Source organism: Lissotriton vulgaris, chromosome 5, assembly GCF_964263255.1.
Source record: "Lissotriton vulgaris chromosome 5, aLisVul1.2, whole genome shotgun sequence".
In the NCBI taxonomy this organism is placed as follows: Eukaryota; Metazoa; Chordata; class Amphibia; order Caudata; family Salamandridae; genus Lissotriton; species Lissotriton vulgaris.
In genome coordinates, this window is record NC_141693.1 from 779,976,437 (window position 1) to 779,998,445 (window position 22,009).

The 22,009-nt window shown below is 43.8% G+C and overlaps 1 protein-coding gene across 1 annotated transcript in view; it reads left to right on the top strand.

Moving 5' to 3' along the window:
* SEC31B (SEC31 homolog B, COPII component) overlaps positions 1-22,009 on the top strand; it is a 1,335,991-nt gene that overhangs the window by 648,185 nt on the left and 665,797 nt on the right. Inside the window, exon 14 of the mRNA XM_086922250.1 lies at positions 19,888-20,061. Coding sequence (XP_086778376.1) covers positions 19,888-20,061 — 174 coding nt within the window. The remainder of the gene's footprint in view (positions 1-19,887; positions 20,062-22,009) is intronic.

A 22,009-nucleotide genomic window follows, 5' to 3' on the forward strand; every position in this document is an offset into this window, starting at 1 on the left:
ATCCTGGATCCAGCACTGGTGCATCTCCTGTAAACAGTTGAAAGAATGCGTTTAAGTCATACAGGCGATTTAGTTATATTTGTAGTTTGTTAAAATAGAAACTTTTCTGGTGAAAACCAGACAATGGATTCCTATGGAAGGAAATACAAGTTACTGGTAATTACGGTTAGAATTACTTTTCAGGGTCAGGCTGGGCTAAAAGATGCAGCACTGGGTTCTCTCCTGATAACAGGTAAATAAATCGAAATTCGTGGTTCTCCTGATTTGAGTTGAATATTTTAAAGTTCCAAAACTCTACACTTAGAAGAATTTCCAAGTAAAACCAGTCAATGTTAGCCTATGGAAGGAAATTCAAGTTACTGGTAAGTACGGTTAAAATTACGTTTCAGAATCTGTACTGGGCTCAAAGATGCATTACTGAGGTCTCGCCTGATAACAGGTGAGTAAAGCGGAATTCGTAGTTCAGCTGATTTTAGAGGAATATTTTTAAGTTTCTTAAATCAACACTTAGAAACTTTTTCAGCAAAAAGCCGGCAATGATATCCTATGGAAGGAAATTCAAGTTACTGGTAAGTACGGTAAATATTACTTTTCAGTTTCAGTACTGCGCTCGAAGATGCAGCACAGAGCTCTTGATAACAGGTGAGTAAATTGGAATTCGTAGTTCGGGTGATTTCACTACGGTCCAGTATATATAGAGCCACTTTCCAACACCATCCTCCCCTTCACCACTGTGCAAACATGCCCTCTAGCATGTTTTAAGGTGGGGAAATAATTCCCTTTCAATCCTGAGGGTCCCTAGAGTCCAACTAGCCCACCAGGTACATCCAGTAAGCGCCACAGAGCTTCGTAGCAGAGAGATGTAAAAAGCGGCACGGCCTGCACCACCTCTCTGCAATGCAGCGCAGTGGTGCTTCCTGGAAGCACCTGGTGGGCTAATTGGCCCCCATGGTCCCTCAGGATTGAAGTGGAATTTTTTTCCCAACTTAAAACGCGCCGCAGCGCATGTTTGCACACATCACCTCAGGCCCGCCCCCTCCCTTCACCAGTGTGTTAACGCGCCCTGTGGCCGTTCTAAGTTGAGAGTCCCCTTTAATCCTAACGGTCCCTAAGGTCAAACTAGTCCATTAGGTACCTCCAAAGGGCGCCACAGAGCTGCGTTGCAGAGGAGTGTAAAAAGGGGCGTGGCCTTTGAACACCTGTCTTCAACGCAGCACCCTGGCACACATACTGGAGATACCTGTTGAGCTATTTGGCCCTCAGGGACCCTCCGTATTAAAAGATAATTAATTTCCCAGCTGAAAAAGCGCCACGGGCGCGTTTGCACAGTGGTGAAGGAATGGGGCGTGGCCTGAGGTGACATGTCTGCAAGCACGCCCTGTGGCGCGTTTTAAGTTAGAGAATTATTTACTCCTCAATCCTGGGGGCCAACTAGCCCACCAGGTACCTCCAGTATGTGCCAGGGGGCTGCGTTGCAGAGAGGTGTCCAGAGGCCATGCCCCTTTTTACAATACTCTGCAACTCAGCTCCGTGGTGCTTACTGGAGGTACCTGGTGGGCTAGTTGGCCCCCAGATACCCTCAGGATTGGCAAGGAATTTATTCCCCAACTTAAACCACGCCACAGGGTGTGTTTGCACACATGTAAACTCAATTTATGCCCCCTTCCTTCATCACTGTGCAAACGCGCCCCGTGGCGCATTTTAAGTTGGGGGGATTAACTCACCTTGAATATAGAGGGTCCATGGGGTGCAACTAGCCCACCACCTACCTCCAGTAAGCGCCACAGAGCTGCGTTGCAGAGAGGTGTAAAAAGGGGCGTGGCCTCAGAACACCTCTCTGGAACGCAGCCCCCTGGCGCATACTGGAGGTTTCTGGTGGGCTAGTTGGCCCCCAGGGACCCTCAGTATTCAAGGGGAATTTTTCCCCCCGCTGCAAACGCCCCAGCGGGAGCATTTGCAGAGTGCTACAAGAAGGGGGCGTGCCTCCAGTGTGATGCCGGTCTTTTTTTTTCTTTTTAAGAAGGGGGGCTGTGTGAACCTCCTTCTTTTCCTAATATTCTTGGCCCTGGGGAACCCAACCCCCAGGGCCTGCCCCCAATTAAAAAAAAATAAATAAATTGGGAAGGGTGCTGCGTGGCCCCCCTCCCTTGGCCATAATCTGCCCCGGGGACCCCATCCCCCGGGGCATGGTCATATTTTTACTTTATTTTCCTGTTTGGAGGGGACTGCCTTCCCCCCCTCCTTAGGCCATTTATGGCCCCGGGGACCCCAATCCCCCGGGGCCGGCCTTTTTTCTATATATATATTTTTTTTAAATGTTTGCATATTTGAGGAGGGGGGCCACATGGCCCCCCTCCTGGGCCTCTAATAGCCCCGGGGACCCCATCTCCCGGGGCTGGACCTCTCCGTTGGGAACCGTGGGGGGTCCCCAATCCCCCCACAGTCCCGCCGCCTCCCCGCCTCCTGAGGGTGCCGGCATTGCTTTTCCACACGGGGAGCTGCTAAGATGCAGCACCCCCTGTAGAAAAGCAATTTGCTTTGCTATTTGGAAGAGAGAGCAGGTTTCCTGCTCTCTCTTCCAAATGCAAAAAACACAGTTGATGGACAGAATGTAGAACAATGTCATACATTCATCCCAGTACAAGGATCTGGGCCTAAATCCATCGTTTTTTTGCACTCCACACCACCCTGGGTTAGACACAGGTGTGGTGTCCTGGCCTAGGGCCTAGAAAGTAGCAACTATCGGACACACGTGTTAACATTAGTGGCTAGTCACCAACTGGCCACGCCCAGGGCCCTGGGCTCTTTATTGGCAGGGGAGCGTGTCCACGCTTACGTACGGGCTCTACCAAAGCCCTTCTACGCCTGAGGGGCGACACATGCAGAAACAGTGGGAGGGGGCGTGTGCTGCAGTGGTACACCCCACTGGCAGCAACACTACAACAGGCTATATGCAAATCAGCTCTGACCCTGTGCCCCATGGGAACAGTCCAGTCCGAACTACCAAGCCATGTCTTTCCCAGACCGGAATCCAGCATCCAAGGACCGGTTTCTGGCTATCAGCCTTCATTCAGCCTGGATAGCTTGACTCCAGTGGTGTGGAGAGCCTGGGACTCACGTCTGAGTATACCCAGCACACTCGGGGTGAAAATTGCAAAAAACACAGTTGATGGACAGAATGTAGAACAATGTCATACATTCACCCCAGTACAAGGATCTGGGCCTAAATCCATCGTTTTTTTGCACTCCACACCACCCTGGGTTAGACACTGGCTATATGCAAATCAGCTCTGACCCTGTGCCCCATGGGAACAGTCCAGTCTGAACTACCAAGCCATGTCTTTCCCAGACCGGAATCAAGCATCCAAGGACCGGTTTCTGGCTATCAGCCTTCATTCAGCCTGAATAGCTTGACTCCAGTGGTGTGGAGAGCCTGGGACTCACGTCTGAGTATACCCAGCACACTCGGGGTGAAAATTGCAAAAAACACAGTTGATGGACAGAATGTAGAACAATCTTTGTTCTACATTCTGTCCATCAACTGTGTTTTTTGCTCTCTTCCAAATGGGCAAAGCAGTTTGCTATGGCAGGGAGGAAGCCACGAGGCTCCCGCTCTGCCATAGCAAACTACAGTGTCCCGGGGGTGGGCACCCCGGGAGACTGCAGGAGCCGGCAATGGGGGGTGGCGGGCCCCAGGGCCATCACAAGGCTTCAGGAGGGGGCCGCGTGGCCCCCCTCCCAGCACCTGCAAAGCCCCGGGGCTGGAGGGTCCCGATTTAAATATTTAGTACCCTGGTGAGGTGGCGGTCCCCGGGCGTGTGGGGAGGCTTGAGCACTCCCACACAGGGTATGTATATTTAAAAAATAAAGCCCCGGATGGTGACACCCCCCCCCCCTGCAATTATTCATACTTTCTCTCGGGGTGGCGGTCCCCAGGGCAGTGTGGGGGGGATAGTGCCCCCCCCACTTCATTTTTACCATGCCCCTGGGATTTGGCCGCCCGGGGGGTAATTATCATTGAAGCGCGGGAGTCCGCGGTTTGTTTTTTTGGGGGGGATCGGCCGGATCCGCGGACCCATCGCAGATTTTGGCGATTTAAAAAAAACAAACAACATTTTGGGTCCTTGTGGGGCCCCCTGAGCAGGCCTAGGGAGTTTTGCGCATTTTTTTATTAGGTTTCTTGTGCCTCGGTTCTACCAAGGCACATGATTGCTGCCAACTCTTCCTGATTTGGAGTGTTGACACCCTATTAGAATACAGCACGTGCATGGCAAGGTGCGCGGATCCACCGCGGCCATAGATATATGTATACTTTAAATCGTGATTTTCTCAGGAAGTACTGAACTGATTTACACCATTTAAGCAAAAGGCACGAGTCTGAACCAAGGACTACCTCTTTACCAAATTTGGGGTAATTCCGTTCAGCAGTTCGGGCTGTAGCCGCGATAAACGGTTCCTACAGAAAATTGCATGGGGAAAACACGTTTTGGAACCCCTGTTTTTCTCAGCCCCTGCTTCACAAATCACCCCGAGACTTTCAGGATATGAGCTGACCGGAGCTGGCCATTAGTTTTGAAAATTTCGCGAAGATTTGTCATCCGGCGCCAAAGTTATTCCAAATAGAATGTTGCGGATTTCCTATGGAAAATAGGTCCTAACTATACCTACTGGCGATCGCCAGTAGGTAATAGTAATGGCTTATAAGTGAAGTATTAAATATTTTGACTGACTATAATAAACCCGGTGATGATACTGCTACAATATTCTGTCTGTTTATGGAACACCATTCCAAACGGCAGAATACATAATAAAAGATAAATTCTGATCAAGACATTTTTGTAGTATGTGTTCCTCTTCTCCCCTAGACTACAAACATCATTTTGTGTATTCTGTACCTGTGGTGAAAACCAGTACCAGGTGCAGAACCACGCTGGCACACCTGATGAATGCCTGATTCTGAACATGTAATGTGACTTCAGACGTCCTTCGCTTGTACATTCAAGAGGTTTTACCGGATTTGCTGGTCATCACTCTTGTCCCATGTGGAGTATTCACGTAGATTTCCATAATATTCCTTGGTGCCCTTTTTCCATGTATGATTGTATGATATTGTCTATTGTATGTCATATATTGGAGATTTTGGTTGAGCTGCTTGAGAATCAAGTACGTTCTGCAAACAGCTGTATATGTCACTGTGCATAAGATGAATGTGCTGCAGAGAGTGTTGTAGTGTAGTTCCTATTTCCCAATAGGCTCTGCGCATTGGAATAACATAAACAGCAGTGTAGACGTAGGACAGAGGTCATCTAGGTCTCTACTGACTATGTTAAACTTAATTTAGGTTTGCGCCAGCTAGCTCAGAGGTCACTGGAAACTTTCTTGAATGAATACGGAGGGATGAACTCCCTGGCTCAGACAAGAAGGGATTCAGTTTCCGACATCCGCATAAACATGACAACTTTGCTCCCTCAGAATAAGAGTGTATCTCTAGAGTCGTGTGAAAACAATAAACAGCTATTTTGCTCAGTCAACTGTGCATACTTAGTTTCACCAGAGTGCAGAGAAATAGAGAGGCGGGCGTTTTCAATAAAAGGTGTTACTTATTGAGCAGTCTTCTTTCTCATGCAAGAGAAATGAATTGCCACAATTGCAATACTTATAATAAAGTAAAGTGCATACAGTAAAAGTAGTATTAGGAAATAATACTGTAAAAGCATTGATATGGTTTCTTAGCCATATGATACTTTAAAATGGATAAAATATATACATACATAAATACATTGACTAACGTACTCAACTGGTGCTTCTAACTAAGCCTACCCCTGTGTACCTGATCTAAGCCTAATACTTGGGAAGGGATTAGTAAGTAGCAGTTTAAGTTAAGTTGTTTAAGATTGTATTGCCAAGAATCTGCATCAAGAATTCTCTTAAGGGTTTAGTCAGCTCCGTACCTTGGTAATAGAATGTGGGAGGTCTGGTATCTCTTTCCTCAGGACTCGATCACCCAGCAACTCGCAAGGGTAGGCTGGAAACACCGGAGCTGGATTTTCTCGGCTGGAGAAAAAGACAGCGTCTCTCTCAGTGCGTCAAACGGGAGAGACCGCTTCCGTGGGCTCTCGCATCAGCTGGGCTCTCGGGCAAGTAGATGGCCGCTCTGCTCCGAACCACTGTGTGTTTGCTTAAGGCAACTGTTGGTATTTTATACCTGGAAGGTGTCGGGTTTGACGTAAGGTTGGACATAAGACGTCACTAAGAACTAACAGTTCTTTCTAGACTTCAGGAGTTCTTGTTCAAATCAAAACAAAAGAAGGGGGGATTTTCCTGGCTGCTGGAGGCTTGGTTTGTTTAAAGAACGCATTGTGCTTTCTAGGAGTCGATGGGAGTAGCCGTGCTGTGCTTTGGCCTGCATGGGCTATTACTGAATATGGATCTGATTCTTATGCCTTTATCAGGATATTATTGATTATAACCTCACAAGGGCATAAATCGAATTAGGGTCCTAGATATAAACACTACACCCACTCCACGGATTGATGTCCATCATTACTAAAAAACAAAGCAATAGTAAACATTCAACGATGCATGTGTGTTTTCCGACCCACCCCAGAATACATATTTCGCATTTTGAAATGCTATAAGGTAAATACACGAAAATGAGTGTTGATACTGTACGCTTTTTAAGCAGTGCCATCATTCAGATAAATGCATATATATCAGCTGAATGAATTGCGAAAATTACACATGAAATGGCTCTGAATACAGAAAAGAAGGTCGAGACCATTCCATCACATATTTATACAAAAATCCAGTATATGTGCTAGAGGCTGAGGTAAAATATTGTCTCTAGTATCCTAAAAATAGAAGCTCTGTTCTCTAAGAATAGTTCTACTTTAAGCAGAGTACCATGTGCCAGAAAAAGGTAAATATTTTGAAAAATGGGCAAAAATAATTTCGCTTTCAGGGAAAAAAATAGTTCCAGATATTTTCTGTAGCTTTGTTTATCAAAACTGAAGGCCGAATTCAGACTTCAGGGAATGCTGTGTGCTCATTGTTTTTATTAAGAGTTATTCTCGTTGACTGGAGAGAACATTATTTCAGACAGACCCGCAAAGAATTGGTCTACAACATCAGGTGAAAGTTCGACCAAGTTTGAAAATACTGCAACTGTGCAGTTCTTTGCGTGATTGCTATCATCAATGGTTGGATCAGCAATGCTCACAGAAGGCTGTACCTGTTTGGTGCTGCTTTCCTCTCGTACCTCACCGCCACCTATTCGTAGTGGTGAAGTCTCAACGATTGCCGTCATCAGAATCGGTAGCCGCTGGGGACAACACGATGCATGAGTCGTTACAGGACCTAGCAAAGTATCGATATCCATTGGTACTGCTGATTGTAGTGTAAGACAGACGTCCAACACGCATTCTTCTCCGCATAGCAGACATCGAAGCACAGGTATGATGCAATCTGGCCAGATCGGTCTGAATGAAAGAAACCAGGTTGTACTCAGATCGCTTAGCCGGGCCAATCCGAGGACCTTAGTGACACGGTCTCGGTATCGTATTGCTAGGATCGTTTCTTCCATCGTTGCTAGAGTCTTGCCTGTGGATTGGCTTGCCATATCGGTGCAGAAGGAGCAAAAATAAAATTCCTGCCACGAGTCCCAAGATTAAGGGTAGGCCGCCAAAGACAGAATGGAAAAAATTCGGGAAGATGCCCAGAACTGTTTCAAAGGGTGCTAACAGTCCCGAAAAAATTGTCTTAAATACATGTGCGATGCCACTGGTAGCAGACATGTTTAAGATTTGGCTTAGTAGTTCTACGAAATGCACAGGGCAATTTGTCAATAAAAGGGAATGTATCTCTGCCGATGTCCTTGCCACTTGCAGTTCATACATTTCTTTTGATGACGTTAAAGGCACAGTTGTCTGTAAAAGAATAGACTTCATTCTGCTTAAAGTATCAATTCGAATAGAAGAGATATTCAACCGAGGCCATAACGCAGCCCCCATATCTGGATTGCTGTGTGGATACAATACTTGCATACAGCAAACGGCCCTGGAAGTTACAGTTGTCCGATAGGCTTTTCCTGGCAGCATGCCACAACAGCTGTGGTCACTTATTAAAACTTAACTGCCATTAGAAAGGGGTCTAAAAAATGGCTCTATCCGTTTTGCAGGCGTGCCATGCAGGTGACATGAAAGGTTATTTGATGACCCTTCACAGGCTCCATGCAAATTAATACCTTGACACTGAAGTGTACCGCTTAGTGATTTTTTACAATTTTTACCACTAAGAAATACCTCCTTGTTCCCTTCACTGTAACATCTGTGTGTATAAGGTAAATCCCAGGTTGATTTGATGTATTCTTTACCCAACCTTTCATACTGGCTGTAGGAAGGTGGATATCGGACTCTGGTTACCCCCAAACGTTTTGCCTGGTGTTTAGCTGGTTTTTGACATAGTTGGTCTGGGATCCTGCTATTCAGGGCCCCAGGCTTATTGCTCTCTCCTTAAAATGGACTCCATGTACCTTAGGTGCATGCACAATTGGAACTGGTTCACCTTATAGGCCCCTGTAATAGTGTACCATAGGTACCCAGGGCATAGGTGTAGCCAAGGCCTACCAGGGGCTGCAGCATGTATTGTGCCACCCCTGGCCTGGCCTCCATATTTGACACAACTGGCTGATCATTTAGCTGGGGTAAGTTGGTGTAATCACCTCTTACTTAGATATAGTATCCCTATATCTAACCTTAAATGGACACATGTTAACCTATAAGCCACTCCTATGTAAGGCCTCTGCAATCCTGGAGGCAGAGTGCGTGGTTACATGTGAGACGTTGCTCTAGCATGAGCTGAGCCTGTCTGCAGCTGTCTGGAACAACTCCCTTAGCTGTTCCGGGATACTGCCATACCATATACTCTTAAGCGCATTATAATCCTTGCGGTTATATGCTAACTTTGGTTTGGCTTTATCAAAACATGTCGAGTAAGATGTCTTTCGAATTGGAATACTATCCCCTCGACAGTTCTGTCGACGGGGATAGCATTCCACCCTTCTAGAGGGACACGACATGTACATAACCTGAACCCCGGTTAAAGTCAAACTCGAGCCTCAGCATCACAAAATGGATGCTGCCACCACAGACACAAGTCTGACCTCCTGCTGCTGGGAGTCCTTCCAGCGAGGGAGGCTTGGACAAAGGGTTTCCTGCCTTGGGAGGTGCGAGCACCACCCCAGACAGGATTTTGTGTATTGGGTAGGATAGGGCTGAATAGAATCAGACATGCCTGGGGCACACAAGGTGTCCTCGTGCATAAGCCAGTCCAAACCGGTGCTGGGGCCTTCCAGACCCAGTCCTGACACGGAGCTGGACAAAGTCAAGGGGATGTAACCGCCCCCCTTCCTGGTCCCACCCAGAGGAGGGACCTAGCAGGTGATCCACCCCTCAGATTGGGAATAAGAGTGGGAGCAGTACAGTAGCACCTCAGATCATCCTGAATCAACTTGAAATAAGAAGACGACTGGACTTCGACATTCTGCTGCACAGAAGACTGAAGAGCATCTCCCTTGTGGCCTAGGAGTAGCCACCCTGTGAACACAGGCACCATCCAGCAACTCAACGTCTGCTTTGCCGCCGCCCCCTGCCGGAGCCTGAGCCCAGAGCCTGACGAGACCCAGACTCCCAGACTTCTCACAGCCCGATCCACAGTCCCTGCAAAGAAGGGACCTGTGGAGGCACCGAGAGACATGGGACCGGACATCTCGAAAGACCCCCGAGAAGCTGACTGCGCAGCACCCGAGGTACCCTCAACGCTGTGCTTTGGGGATTGAGAAGCCCCACAACTGAGCAGCCCTTGCACCGAAGATCAGCCCTCCAGCATCTCCACGATCTGCGTGGGGCCCTTTTGCATTGTGCCACTCGACGCGCCTTCCTGGCCACTTGCCACGTGGTCAGCGGCCATCTTGGCGACGAAACCTACAATTTACACTGCAGGTCTGGTTGCTCCAGACTTGCCCTCGCTCCTGTAAAAAGGAGCACCCGCTCTGACCTTGCTGGTGCGAGTGATAAGCTTTTTCCACTTCCTGCGTGGCTTGCATTAGTTGCCGACACCGCCATCAGCTAGAGCCTTCGTGGGACAGCTTGTGATCGACTCCTGGACGTCCTCGACCTCTTCGTGTCCACGTGGCTGTAGAGAGAAGCTACACCTCATCGCCTGTTTGCACCCGACATCGCCTGGTTCCATCCTGGTTCCACGGTAGTCACTGGCTAGTGACTTTGAACATTGTCCCCTCTGCTTTCAGGCCTTCACCACTTCAGATCCACCGGAACTCTTCACATCGAGCCGCCTGCAGCATCTTCAGCTCCAAGCACCATCGACCTGCGTGACGAAACCCGACACTACTTCGCACCTGTGCACCCGCTTCCTGTGGGTGAGGTAACTCAGCAACGCCGTGTTCCTACACTGGTACACACCTCTAGTGTCTGTGTCTAAAGTTTCATTCTTCTAGGTCACTCGGAAGTTTCCTTAATAACTAACTTTGTAACTTTTACGTACTATTGACTTAACATTGGTATATGCGTGCACTTTCTGCGCTGCATCTAAGTCCCGCGGGCCTTTCCCGACTACATCACTGTTACTCCCGAACAGCTCCAGCGATTCCCAAGGCCCTAGGCCTACTTCCTTTCAGCTAGGTGATTCTTATACCACTATTTTAGTATATAGTTTAGGTGGCCCCTAGGGCTCATCCATATTGTGCAACTTTTGTATATTTAAACTGTGTTTTGTTTTAACGCATTTGCTTCTGTGCTCATAAAGAGTATAGGGGATATTTGTAGTAAATAAATATATATATTTTTAATATATATCTGTGTGGTGTCCTTTCATTTGGTATTCAAGGGGATTGTGTATGGTAAAACAGCTTGCTTCACATGCCATTACAGAGTTTAGCCTAAGACTGCTTTGTCCACGCTACTAGGATAGCTGGTCTATAAGGTTGACTTACAACCAATCATCATAAGGGTTGCTTGGCATGGTACAAGGTGATCACTAGAATTAGTGAGCATCACATACCAGGCCAACTTCTCACACTGGCCTGCAGGTATATACTCTTGGCAGTATTTAAACTGGAAAGTTGTTATTGGAATTGTAATCGTTCCGTGTATTATCCATTCAATGACAGGTCTCTCTGACATTGTCAATGGTAATCTCTCGAGTTTTTCTATGCTCCGAATCGTATAGCCTGCTCCTTTTTGTGCCAAACTGATTTGTTTATCAGTAAGGTTAAAGATACCGAATAATGACGTTGTATTGATTAAGCGCCATGGTACGTAGCCTGAACGCAGATTTTGCAACGTCCAACCAAGCTGTACAATAGAACGTAATTGAGACTGACCATGTTGTAACATTAGTAAGTCCTGCTCTAATATATCAAAAGCAGATGATACAATGCTGTCCAGTGAATATATTCTGGAGGACAGAGTCGTTAACACATTGTCCACAACAGAAAGTGATTTTTCCAAATTTATACGATCAATTTCTCGTATTTTTTCTGCTGTCTCAATTTGCATTACTTTCCAAGCTTCGTTATACTCAGCGTATATACCGGCCGCTATGAAATGTTTTTGACGCTGTTTGCGTGGTCCCAATATGAAATCACGCAAGTCAGCACTGTCTTTAAGTAAAGTCAAGTGTTGCTTAATTTCAGCCAGTGTGGATTTCTCTAGCCACTCAAGGAATAGTTTCCCTACACTGTATGTTGTAACTATCCCTGGATGTTGTCTCTGGGCGTATCTAGTGTCTGGTCTGGTCATTTTGAACCCCTGTGTTTTGTTCAGGAATCTATCTTGACAGTTATTCGTGTCTGTTGGCCAGATCAACCACTTTTTCCAATCAGGATGTGTTCTGTTTTGGTGTAAAATATGGGTACGTCTATCTCCACGTCTGTAGTGCTGTCACTATCAGTTATGGGTTTCGGAATAGACGGTGTATTTAAGTCTTTTATCTTAGCTAGGCCAAGACAAGTAGTTTGTTGAATTGTGTCATTCAAGAATTTCATTTGTTCTGGGACCATGCAGGCCCTAAATAATGCTTCTAGGCCTTGTACTTGCCAATCTTTGGAACCCCAGATCGTTTTTGTTTCAATGGTGTTTTTCCAAAATTCGAAACCAAATGTAGACATTTTGTCATAAAATTTTTCAGAATAAATCAGTTTAGTATTTGTCAACATTGTTTTCATTCCTGTCCTAGTTAACATTTGAAAATAAAACGTTTCTGGATCACTGTTATTAAACATTGAGAAGTACTGGAATTTCTCATAAAATGTTTTCGAGCTGCCTTTTGGCGGAGTTGGACAGTTTTCCCATTGGTTATTAGATAAAACATTTCTAGGCTGAGCAGTTTTATGCAAATAGTGGTCACCATAATGGTTATAACAGTATAACTCTTTATAATTTGATGAACCCTGTAAGTTATCAAGTTCTGTGAATTTTGCTGACATTACTAAATCTGACATCATATTAATGTTTTCAAAGTCTCAATCATGTGAGAATGTACTTGGTGTCACAAATTCACTTAATGAAACCTTGAACTGATGTGGATATTTCAAGAGCTCAACCGGGCCAAAAATGTCATAATCAGTTCTGTCCCATGCTACCCCACCGGGAATTGGATTGGCTGAGATGTTCACAGATGACAGTTCTCTTTCCTCGATGTGGGAGGATGTGTGAGGCTTTAGGACCAAGTTGATGTTCTGACTTGCTGTGTCCATTGTGCTATATTTTCCTTCAATGAATTTTCCCAAACGAGAACCGTGATGAGCCAAAGCAGGAGAGTAAGTACACCTAACACAACCCAAAATTCAATCCATGGTGAAATCAGATATGTTTCTTTCAGTTGGTGAAAAAGTTCAATTACTTTGTCTTTGAAAGTTTTCGTCGGAGGCGTTTCTTCATGCTCGCTTGGATCTTCAGAGAAGTCGTAGGAATTGATGAAGTAGCCAGATGCAGTTCTTTCAATTGTTGGAATTTTTTCCGGATTTTCATTTGCTTTTGCATTTTTCATTCTTTCATTAGCATAGTCAGACGCTACATCATTGTAGACTGGTGTTTCTTGACAAACTGTTGCAATTTGGGTTTCAAGAGGCACTAGTTCCATGGCATTATTGCATAGTCCTTTGTTATTCACTGTAGGTTTATCAAATGTGATTAGTCTCTCAGTATGAGCCTCTTGGATTGTAGCACATTTCGGTATTCTGCTATTTCTTGGGAGTCCACTTGGCCCACTACTTATTATTGGCCACATGATTGTGGTTTTACCAGGTCGATGGATACAACTCGGTTCTCCTTTTTACCAGCAAGGGGCGGTAGTACAACTGATCTTGTTCCGTTGATAGCTAAGACAGGTACTGCTTTTCTGTAAGAAGGCCCAAATTCCTTCTTTACCGCGATCTTTTCTCTGACCAGATCCCTAATCTTTGGATTCCAGACAGGTCTTACTGGGACAGGTGGTTTAAGTCCCGGTTTTTTCTTTCCACAACCGCATTTCCCTCCGGATGGAAGGGAGAAGAGTACCGCAATGCGATGCCCATGCTGTTCATGGCCTCTTTGTAAGCTCAAGAGCTAAACGCAGGACCCTGATCAGAATGTAGCATGCCAATTGCGTATGTGCCGATAAAGACTCGCAAATCTTTTATAACAGTTCTGGCGTCAGCCGAGTGCTGGGGCCACATTTTTAAGTGAATTAAGTCTTTATTAATTATGGGACGCATTTCTCCGACTGGATTTCTGCGCTATAGATAGCCTGATGCTATCTAATAGTGGTATCTGGGCTACAGGGTGGTCTGGTTCACAACTGCAATCTCTGTTGCAGTCCTCACAATTTTTTGCAAATTTGTAGGTATCTACGCTCATTCCCAGCCACCAGTACTCTGATTGTAGTTCCATCAGAGATTTCAGGATCTCTTGGTGCCTCACACCCAATCCTATATGTGCTTCTTGTAGCAAGAAGATTCTCCGGTTCGTGTTTGGAATTACTCTATCCCCCACTCCAGGGATTCGAGCAAACGGAACGGAGTTTGCATCAATTATGTATGTATTACTGAGTGGATAGTTGAGAGGTAATGCTGCATAATCGTCTTTTAATGAGGCTTTTACTGCCAGCATGGTTTCTCCATCTATTTGTTTTTCTGAACGCTTTTCAGTGGCTACGGAAGCTGGTTGAACCTCTTCCGCTGTGGCTGTGTTAGCCTTTGAATTCCCTGCAACGTGAACGCCATCACGTCGATGACTCAGTGCGTGTATCATGTGAGTCTTTCGTAGTTCTTTCTTTAAAAGAACTACTTGTTCCCAAAGCGCTTTATGCTTGATTGTGGTACCTGTGTCATCTTTGTAACCGTTTTTACTCCATGTCTGCATATCACTGTTGTATGACCTGACGCAGAAATACGAATCACACACTATTAGTGTGGGGAATTCGCGATCGGCATTTTCAAGCGCCATCTTTAAAGATCTTATTTCAGCTCGCTTAGCTGAACAGTTCCTGAGTGATTCAGTTTTGGTAATCATTGGTTTGAATTTACCAGCGCGCCAGCGACCTTTAACAATCGCGCACGCTGCATTGTAGGATTTCTTCTCTACATCGTAGTGTTGTGCGAATCTGTCCATATAGATTATGCAGGTGTATTGTTCTAGAGGCAGAATTTCAGCTGGCAGAGGATATTCTCGTTCATATTCTATATCATCTAGTTTTTTCAGTTTCGGGTCAAAATAGTATTTCACGTCTTCTGTAGCAAAAGAATTTTCCCATTCTATCCATTTTGGATCTAAGGCCACTTTAATCAGATTACGTGGACTTGTTAATGCCTCAAGGGATGATTCTGCTGAGAAAGCAGCTATTCTTCCGCCTTGGGCTAGGGCTCTTTCTTATGCTACAGCAGTTTAAACCACAGTCAGAATTTTTTCTGTTGAACTGAATTTCATTTCAGCTTGAGTGTACAAATGAGATTTGTAAGCTATAGGTACCGTTTCTCCCTCATTAGAGGTCAGATATGTGAATCCGCATCTTCCTGGGATAACTTGGATTACAAGATTGCGTATGTTTTCGCGAGTTTGTAATTTTGTTTTAGCTAACATGTCTGTTTGCAATGATCTCAAAATCTCTGTGTGTTTCTGAGTCCAATTGATTTGTTTGAAATCTGGTCTTATCAATTCATAGAGAGGTTTAACCCTCTCGGCATAAATTAGAATGTATGTTCTTCCGAAATTCCGGAAACCTAGTATTGATTGTAAATTCTTCAGCGTTTTTGGTGTTTGGAGTACAGCACATTTTTCTAAGAAATTATCTGCCAGGCTTTTGCCTTCACTTGATAATTCATATCCTAAAAATAGGACAGTTAGATGGGCAATTCGTGATTTTTTAAAGTTGAATTTGTAACCCTCTGACGCGAACCCATGTATTATGGTGTTCACCCTTTTTAAGTGAGTCTCCAGGTCATCATCTGTGAGATAGATGTCATCGACATATGATAATGCTTCATCATCATATATTTTTAGTAACTCTGTTACCCTTGCTGAGAATAATCTTGGGCTATTCTTGAATCCCTGTGGGAGTCGGCAAAATTGTTGTTGCGATCCCAATATTGAGAAAGCGGTCAAATACCTGCTTTCAGTTGCAATGATTTGGCAGAAGAATCCATTAGAGATATCTAATGTCGTTTTATATTTTTTGCGCACAATGTTATTCATTAGTGCTGCACTATGTGAGTTTTGTACTGCAAATGTTTTACAACAGGAGTTAAGGTGTCTGTAGTCCAAAACTAGACAATATGAATCTTCTGGCTTGGAGACAGGAAACAAAGGATTGTTCATTTGGGAGGTGCATGTTTCGATCACCCCTTGATATTCAAGTTGATCTAGGATCTCCCTGACTGGCTTTTTAGCTTCTTGTTGAACTGGGTACTGCCTTTGTGCAGTGGGCTGATTTTTTTTACTGTATTTTGTGGTGAGGAGAATCCTCATCCCATCCTACATGATTTTTATATAAGGCAGGAGCTTGGGCCACTGCCCATTTTCTTGCCAATGTGTATTTTTTATGAATCGGAATATGATTTGAGAAGGCAGGCATAATCATTTCTTCGCCATGAGGGCACTCCCTGACAAACTCTGGTGGCCAGTCTTTCTCAGCTAACAGGATGTCATAGCCTTTAGAAAGTTTTTCCCCAAAAAGACCTTTTCCTAGTTCTATCTCCTTCTATACGTAATGTTATTTCATATAATGTATGGGGCACACGAACTCGTGTGTCTGCAGTTTCCACCTGAATGTACTCATTCGTGTCCACTGACTCCAGAAGATTCATCAGGATCTTGCGAGATATTTTCACTTCTGCTGCGCTGTCTAGCATTGTCTGTGCCCACTCTCTGTTTTTCAGTTGTGTCCTCAGAATTCTCGGCAATTTTAATTTTAATACTTGCTACCTTCTTTCTAGGAAATTTGAATTTTTTGCATTGATGAGCAGGTTCCTTGTCTTTGGACTTGACGTGCTCATCTCTGTGTTCCAACCGTCCTCTTCTTTCCGATTTTTGTGAGGAAGATCGAGAAAGATTGAGTGAGAAGGATCGAGAGGGACGTGTATCAACATCTTGATATCTGTGTGGTTTTCTTATTTTATCCCTATCTCTAAGGTTGTATCTTTTTTCAGAGGGCTCCCTTTGGGGAGACTTGTCTTCTCAGCCTGGAGATCTCTCTCTCCGCTAAGGAGACCTTCCTCTGGACTGGAAATGTTTTTCCCTGGGAGAGGATTGTTTATTACCATCCCAACTCTTTTTTGGAGTTCTTAAATTATTTTTAATAAATTTTTTTCAGGATTTTCAGTTAGTTGGGGTTTTACCGGTTTCCCACCCAAACTATCTCTTCCTAGCTCTTCATAGGATTTTTCTATGATTCTGGCGAGTGCAAATGGTTGGTCTGCTATATCTGTTTCCTTCAATTTTTGGCGTATCTTTATATCATCCCTTGCCAATTGAACTAATTCTCTATATGCCTTTGTTAATTCTTTTAGTTTAACTAGGAGTTATTCGCTTGACATTGTTTCGTAGTCTGGGTGTGTTGCATAGTTGCATAGGACCGGCCCTGTTGCTTCTGGTCTACCTAGTGGACAGAGCCTGGTGATGTGATTATTATGTTTTAGGGCGCCATTAAACCAGAGTAGGTGCTCTTGGTAATTTAGTGGGATTTCGATATCCTCGAAAGGAGTGTATTCTCCTGGGAGTTCCTCTATTTTGTAATAGTGGAAGTCTTTTGTTACAGCGTGTGCTGCTGGAAAATGTATCCGTGAATAGAATACCTCTGTCTGCCGATATTCATGTGCTCCTACCACGAATATGACTGTACCACCTCGTGGTGTCAGTCCGTTTTCTATAAGTTTAAGAGTTATAGTTCTTCTTATATTGACCGGAATGATTATAACACTCGGGTCATTTTCTTGGAGGGTTGTGTCTTCCTGTAAGAGTGGAGCTGCTAAGGCTTCTCTTTCTCTCTCTTCGTCACTTTCTGACATTTTACTGACTGAAAGTTTTCTGTTGCAGATCGAGTTTCAAGGAAACAAAGATTAGGTGCACAATATTTTGGAACACTGTATCCTTCAACGATGATCAAACCAAAAACTAATGCATAGGAATCTCTTCCTACTAAGTTCCGGCGGATATTAACCTTTCACACACTCCAGACGTCTATTGGAGTTTTTACGGGAAAAGGGTTCTGTGTGAAAAAGCACGACTGAGTTACTCTAGTGTCTTGCGTTAGATTATCGCCTTACCAAACGTTGGGCGCCATGTAGTGTAGTTCCTATTTTCCCAATAGGCTCTGCGCATTGGAATAACATAAACAGCAGTGTAGACGTAGGACTGAGGTCATCTAGGTCTCTACTGACTATGTTAAACTTAATTTAGGTTTGCGCCAGCTAGCTCAGAGGTCACTGGAAACTTTCTTGAACTAATAGGGAGGGATGAACTCCCTGGCTGAGACAAGAAGGGATTCAGTTTCCGACAACCGCATAAACATGACAACTTTGCTCCCTCAGAATAAGAGTGTATCTCTATAGTCGTCTGAAAACAATAGACAGCTATTTCGCTCAGTCAACTGTGCATACTTAGTTTCTGCAGAGAAATAGAGAGACGGGCGTTTTCAATAAAAGGTGTTATTTATTGAGCAGTCTTCTTTCTCATGCAAGAGAAATGAATTGCCACAATTGCAATACTTATAATAAAGTAAAGTGCGTACAGTAAAAGTAGTATTAGGAAATAATACTTTAAAAGCATTGATATGGTTTCTTAGCCATATGATACTTTAAAATGGATAAAATATATACATACATAAATACATTGACTAATGTTTTCAACTGGTGCTTCTAACTAAGCCTACCCTGGTGTACCTGACCTAAGCCAAATATTTGGGAAGGGATTAGTAAGTAGCAGTTTAAGTTAAGTTGTTTAAGATTGTTTTGCCAAGAATCTGCATCAGGAATTCTCTTAAGGGTTTAGTCAGCTCCGTACCTTGGTAATAGAATGTGGGAGGTCTGGTAGCTCTTTCCTCAGGACTCGATCCCCCAGCAACCCGCAAGGGTAGGCTGGAAACACCGGAGCTGGATTCTCTCGGCTGGAGAAAAAGACAGCTTCTCTCTCAGTGCGTCAAACGGGAGGGCCGGCTTCTGTGGGCTCTCGCATCAGCTGGGCTCTCAGGCAAGTAGATGGCCGCTCTGCTCCAAACCACCGTGTGTTTGCTTAAGGCAAATGTTGGTATTTTATACCTGGAAGGTGCCGGGTTTGACGTAAGGTTGGACATAAGACGTCACTAAGAACTAACAGTTCTTTCTAGACTTCAGGAGTTCTTGTTCAAATCAAAACAAAAGCAGGGGGGATTTTCCCGGGCTGCTGGAGCTTGGTTTGTTTAAAGAACGCGTTGTGTTTTCTAGGAGTGGATGGGAGTAGCCGTGCTTTGGACTGCATGGGCTATTACTGAATATGGATCTGATTCTTATGCCTTTATCAGGATATTATTGATTATAACCTCACAAGGGCATAAATCTGGAATATCGAATTAGGGTCTTAGATATAAACACAACAGTGTCAGAATAGGCACATTTTACACATACATACTATTCATCTCACATAGTCATCTGCATGTTGTATTAAATTAATTGTTAAAGACAGGACTTTAGTGCTCTCTAGAATTCAAGGTAGGTGACTTCTTAATTAAGCGGGAAACAAGTTCCAAATCTCTGTTTGGGGAAATAGATTCCATCACAGCTTTTTTTTTTAAGGTTGGATGCTCAACAAGGTGGCCAGCCTGGAATACAATTGTCTTGTTTGTCAGTAGTTATTGAGTTTCTATTGATGGAATAGTGGTTCAATCTCGTAGATTTTTCAATGAACATTGAATATTGGTTTAACAGTGATGGATCTAGTCATTGGCTAGGTTGTGAAGCTGTCTGGCAGCTGCATCTAGAATTCTCTTTAATTATAATTGTAGTAACGTGTTCCGAGGTATAGTATAGTATAGTTGGATAGTCAAGTTGGAAGTGTTCTTAATCAATGATAGCTTGCCCTCTTTGAGGAAAGACATTGTATGGCAAAATTCACAGAATGCATCGATCACTATTTAGTTGCCTGATAAACTACCCCAAAAAACGTTGTGGCACAGTGCATGTGGTATAACTAAATAAATGAACATTTATATGATGTAAAAAGTGATTGAAGTGATTAGCATTATTTCCGATGTTTATTTGCTGTGCACTTGCAAATGGCACTTACCTTGTTGTTCCTAGTAACAAAATACATCTTTCCCAACCTCGATGTTAACTTCTTGACTTCTTGAACTCTGTTTATGCAGGAACTCGTGGAGAAAGTGATGGTGTTACGTAGGTCAATTGAACTGCTACGAGGGACTTCGCTGCCTTCTCAAGGACATCTGCTTGATGAAAAGATCACACAGTATGCAAATCTTTTGGCTTCTCAGGGGAGCTTGGCTGCTGCCATGAGCTATCTTCCAGATGAGTCAAAAGAGGTAGGTCCGCATTTATTTTAAGTAAACATTTTAAATGCATGTGGTACATTGTTAATACATACATATAATTCATGTAGAATAATTTGTAAAAAAAAAAATATAGCCCAATACATATGATTGGCTGTACCTGGGCACAGTACAAAATTCATAAGAAACTCAATACTTCTAATGGATACTTTAATCTGCAGAGCCATACTGAGAAATCATTGAGTGGCAAAATGAGACACCAGGATTGTTTAAATATACAGCTTTCATGAATTCTCAGGACTGAAAATATTTTAAGCATATATAATAATTGTATGTCTGTTTTTTTAACATTAAATTAGTGAGCACTCTTCTACTGTAAGGGTAAAATCATAAATGCTTTCATAAGTTGTGGGGTTAGTACGACCCAGGATCAAAGATTGGTTGCAAACAATAAAACATTGAAAGGATTAAGACCCTGTGCAGCATTGGTAGATGAATATCATGACAATGGTTCCAGGTCCAAAAATACATAGAGGTAATAGGCAATTTCACTGTCACCATCCAGTGCTGGTAGGGGTTACTGCATCATGAAAAAAGAAAACATTAATGGATCAGTGTGTCATTTGTGCACTTACGATTCAGAAAAGGGGGTGGTGATGGACAGAGTATCTGAATTAAACAGAACACTCGTACCCAGTCAACAGATCAGGGCTTGATCCATCACCGTTTTTTAGCTCACTGCACCATCCCAGCTCAGAACCTGGCTACATGCAAATTAGTCTGTCCCTGGCCCAGTGCATCATGGGAACAGGGCAGACCAAACTACCAAGCCAATTCTTTCACTGGAAAGGAAACAAGCTTCCGGGGACCCGTTTCTGGCATTACAGCCGTCTTCGGCTTGGCTTGCTTGAATCCTGATGGTGCAGTGAGCAAGGGACTCACATCTGAGTATACCCTTCCACGCTTATGGTGGACAAAACGATTCAGAAAAGGGGGTGGTGATGGACAGAGTATCTGAATTGAACAGAACACTCGTACCCAGTCAACAGATCAGGGCTTGATCCATCACCGTTTTTTAGTGCACTTACAGCACATATATTTTGTATTTTTACTGAACCATCAATGTTTTTTTAAAATAAATGACCTGTTCTCTTCAGGGCCACTTACTATAGGAAAAGGTGTAAACTTCTTTGATTCTGGATCTTCTAGCAAAACAATAGGCATGTATAATATGTTTTCTGGATCTGAAAAGTGAGAGATTATCTGAAGTGCATTAAATTGAATAGATGAAAATGTCTTTTTAGTGTCTTGAAGTAAACAATTTTTTTAAATGTATTTGCTATATGCTTTGATTAACGCCCATTGCAGATAGAGAATTTGTTTAGTTTTTTTTCTAACCAGTGTCCCTGCTAACACATACATGAGGTTTACTGTTTAATTGGTGTTCTTTATTCAATGCTGTGTTGGATTTTAACCTGACAATGCTTAATATATACATTGAATAAACATAGCCATCATGGATCTACCCTGAATTTAAATGAATTTACAAAAACATTCTTCCCATTCACCACAAAATAGCTGAATGAACAAAAAGCAACCCTACTCATTGTAACATTTAAAGCAGATGTTGCTCCATGTCCCTCTTGTGTCAGCGATGGACCACCAAATATGTAAGTAGTGTATCACAGGAAAAGGGATATAACTAACCAAGGCTTGTCAAGAAGGCGGAAGCAGAAACTCTCCCTTCACAGTTGTAGAAAAAGCATCTCTGAATTCCCTTAGGTTTGACTGACCACCTAAACCCCCTACACCCCGACTAGAGCACATAAAGCTTTCCTCATCTTGCAGGGTTGGAGAGGGGGGGGGAGGAGAGGGGAGGGGAGCAAAAAAATAACATGTTTCAAATAAGCCGAAAATATAATTTGTGTATTAAAGATTTAGGTGCTCACCTTTTAAAGTAACCATCTTAGAAGAGGCTGAC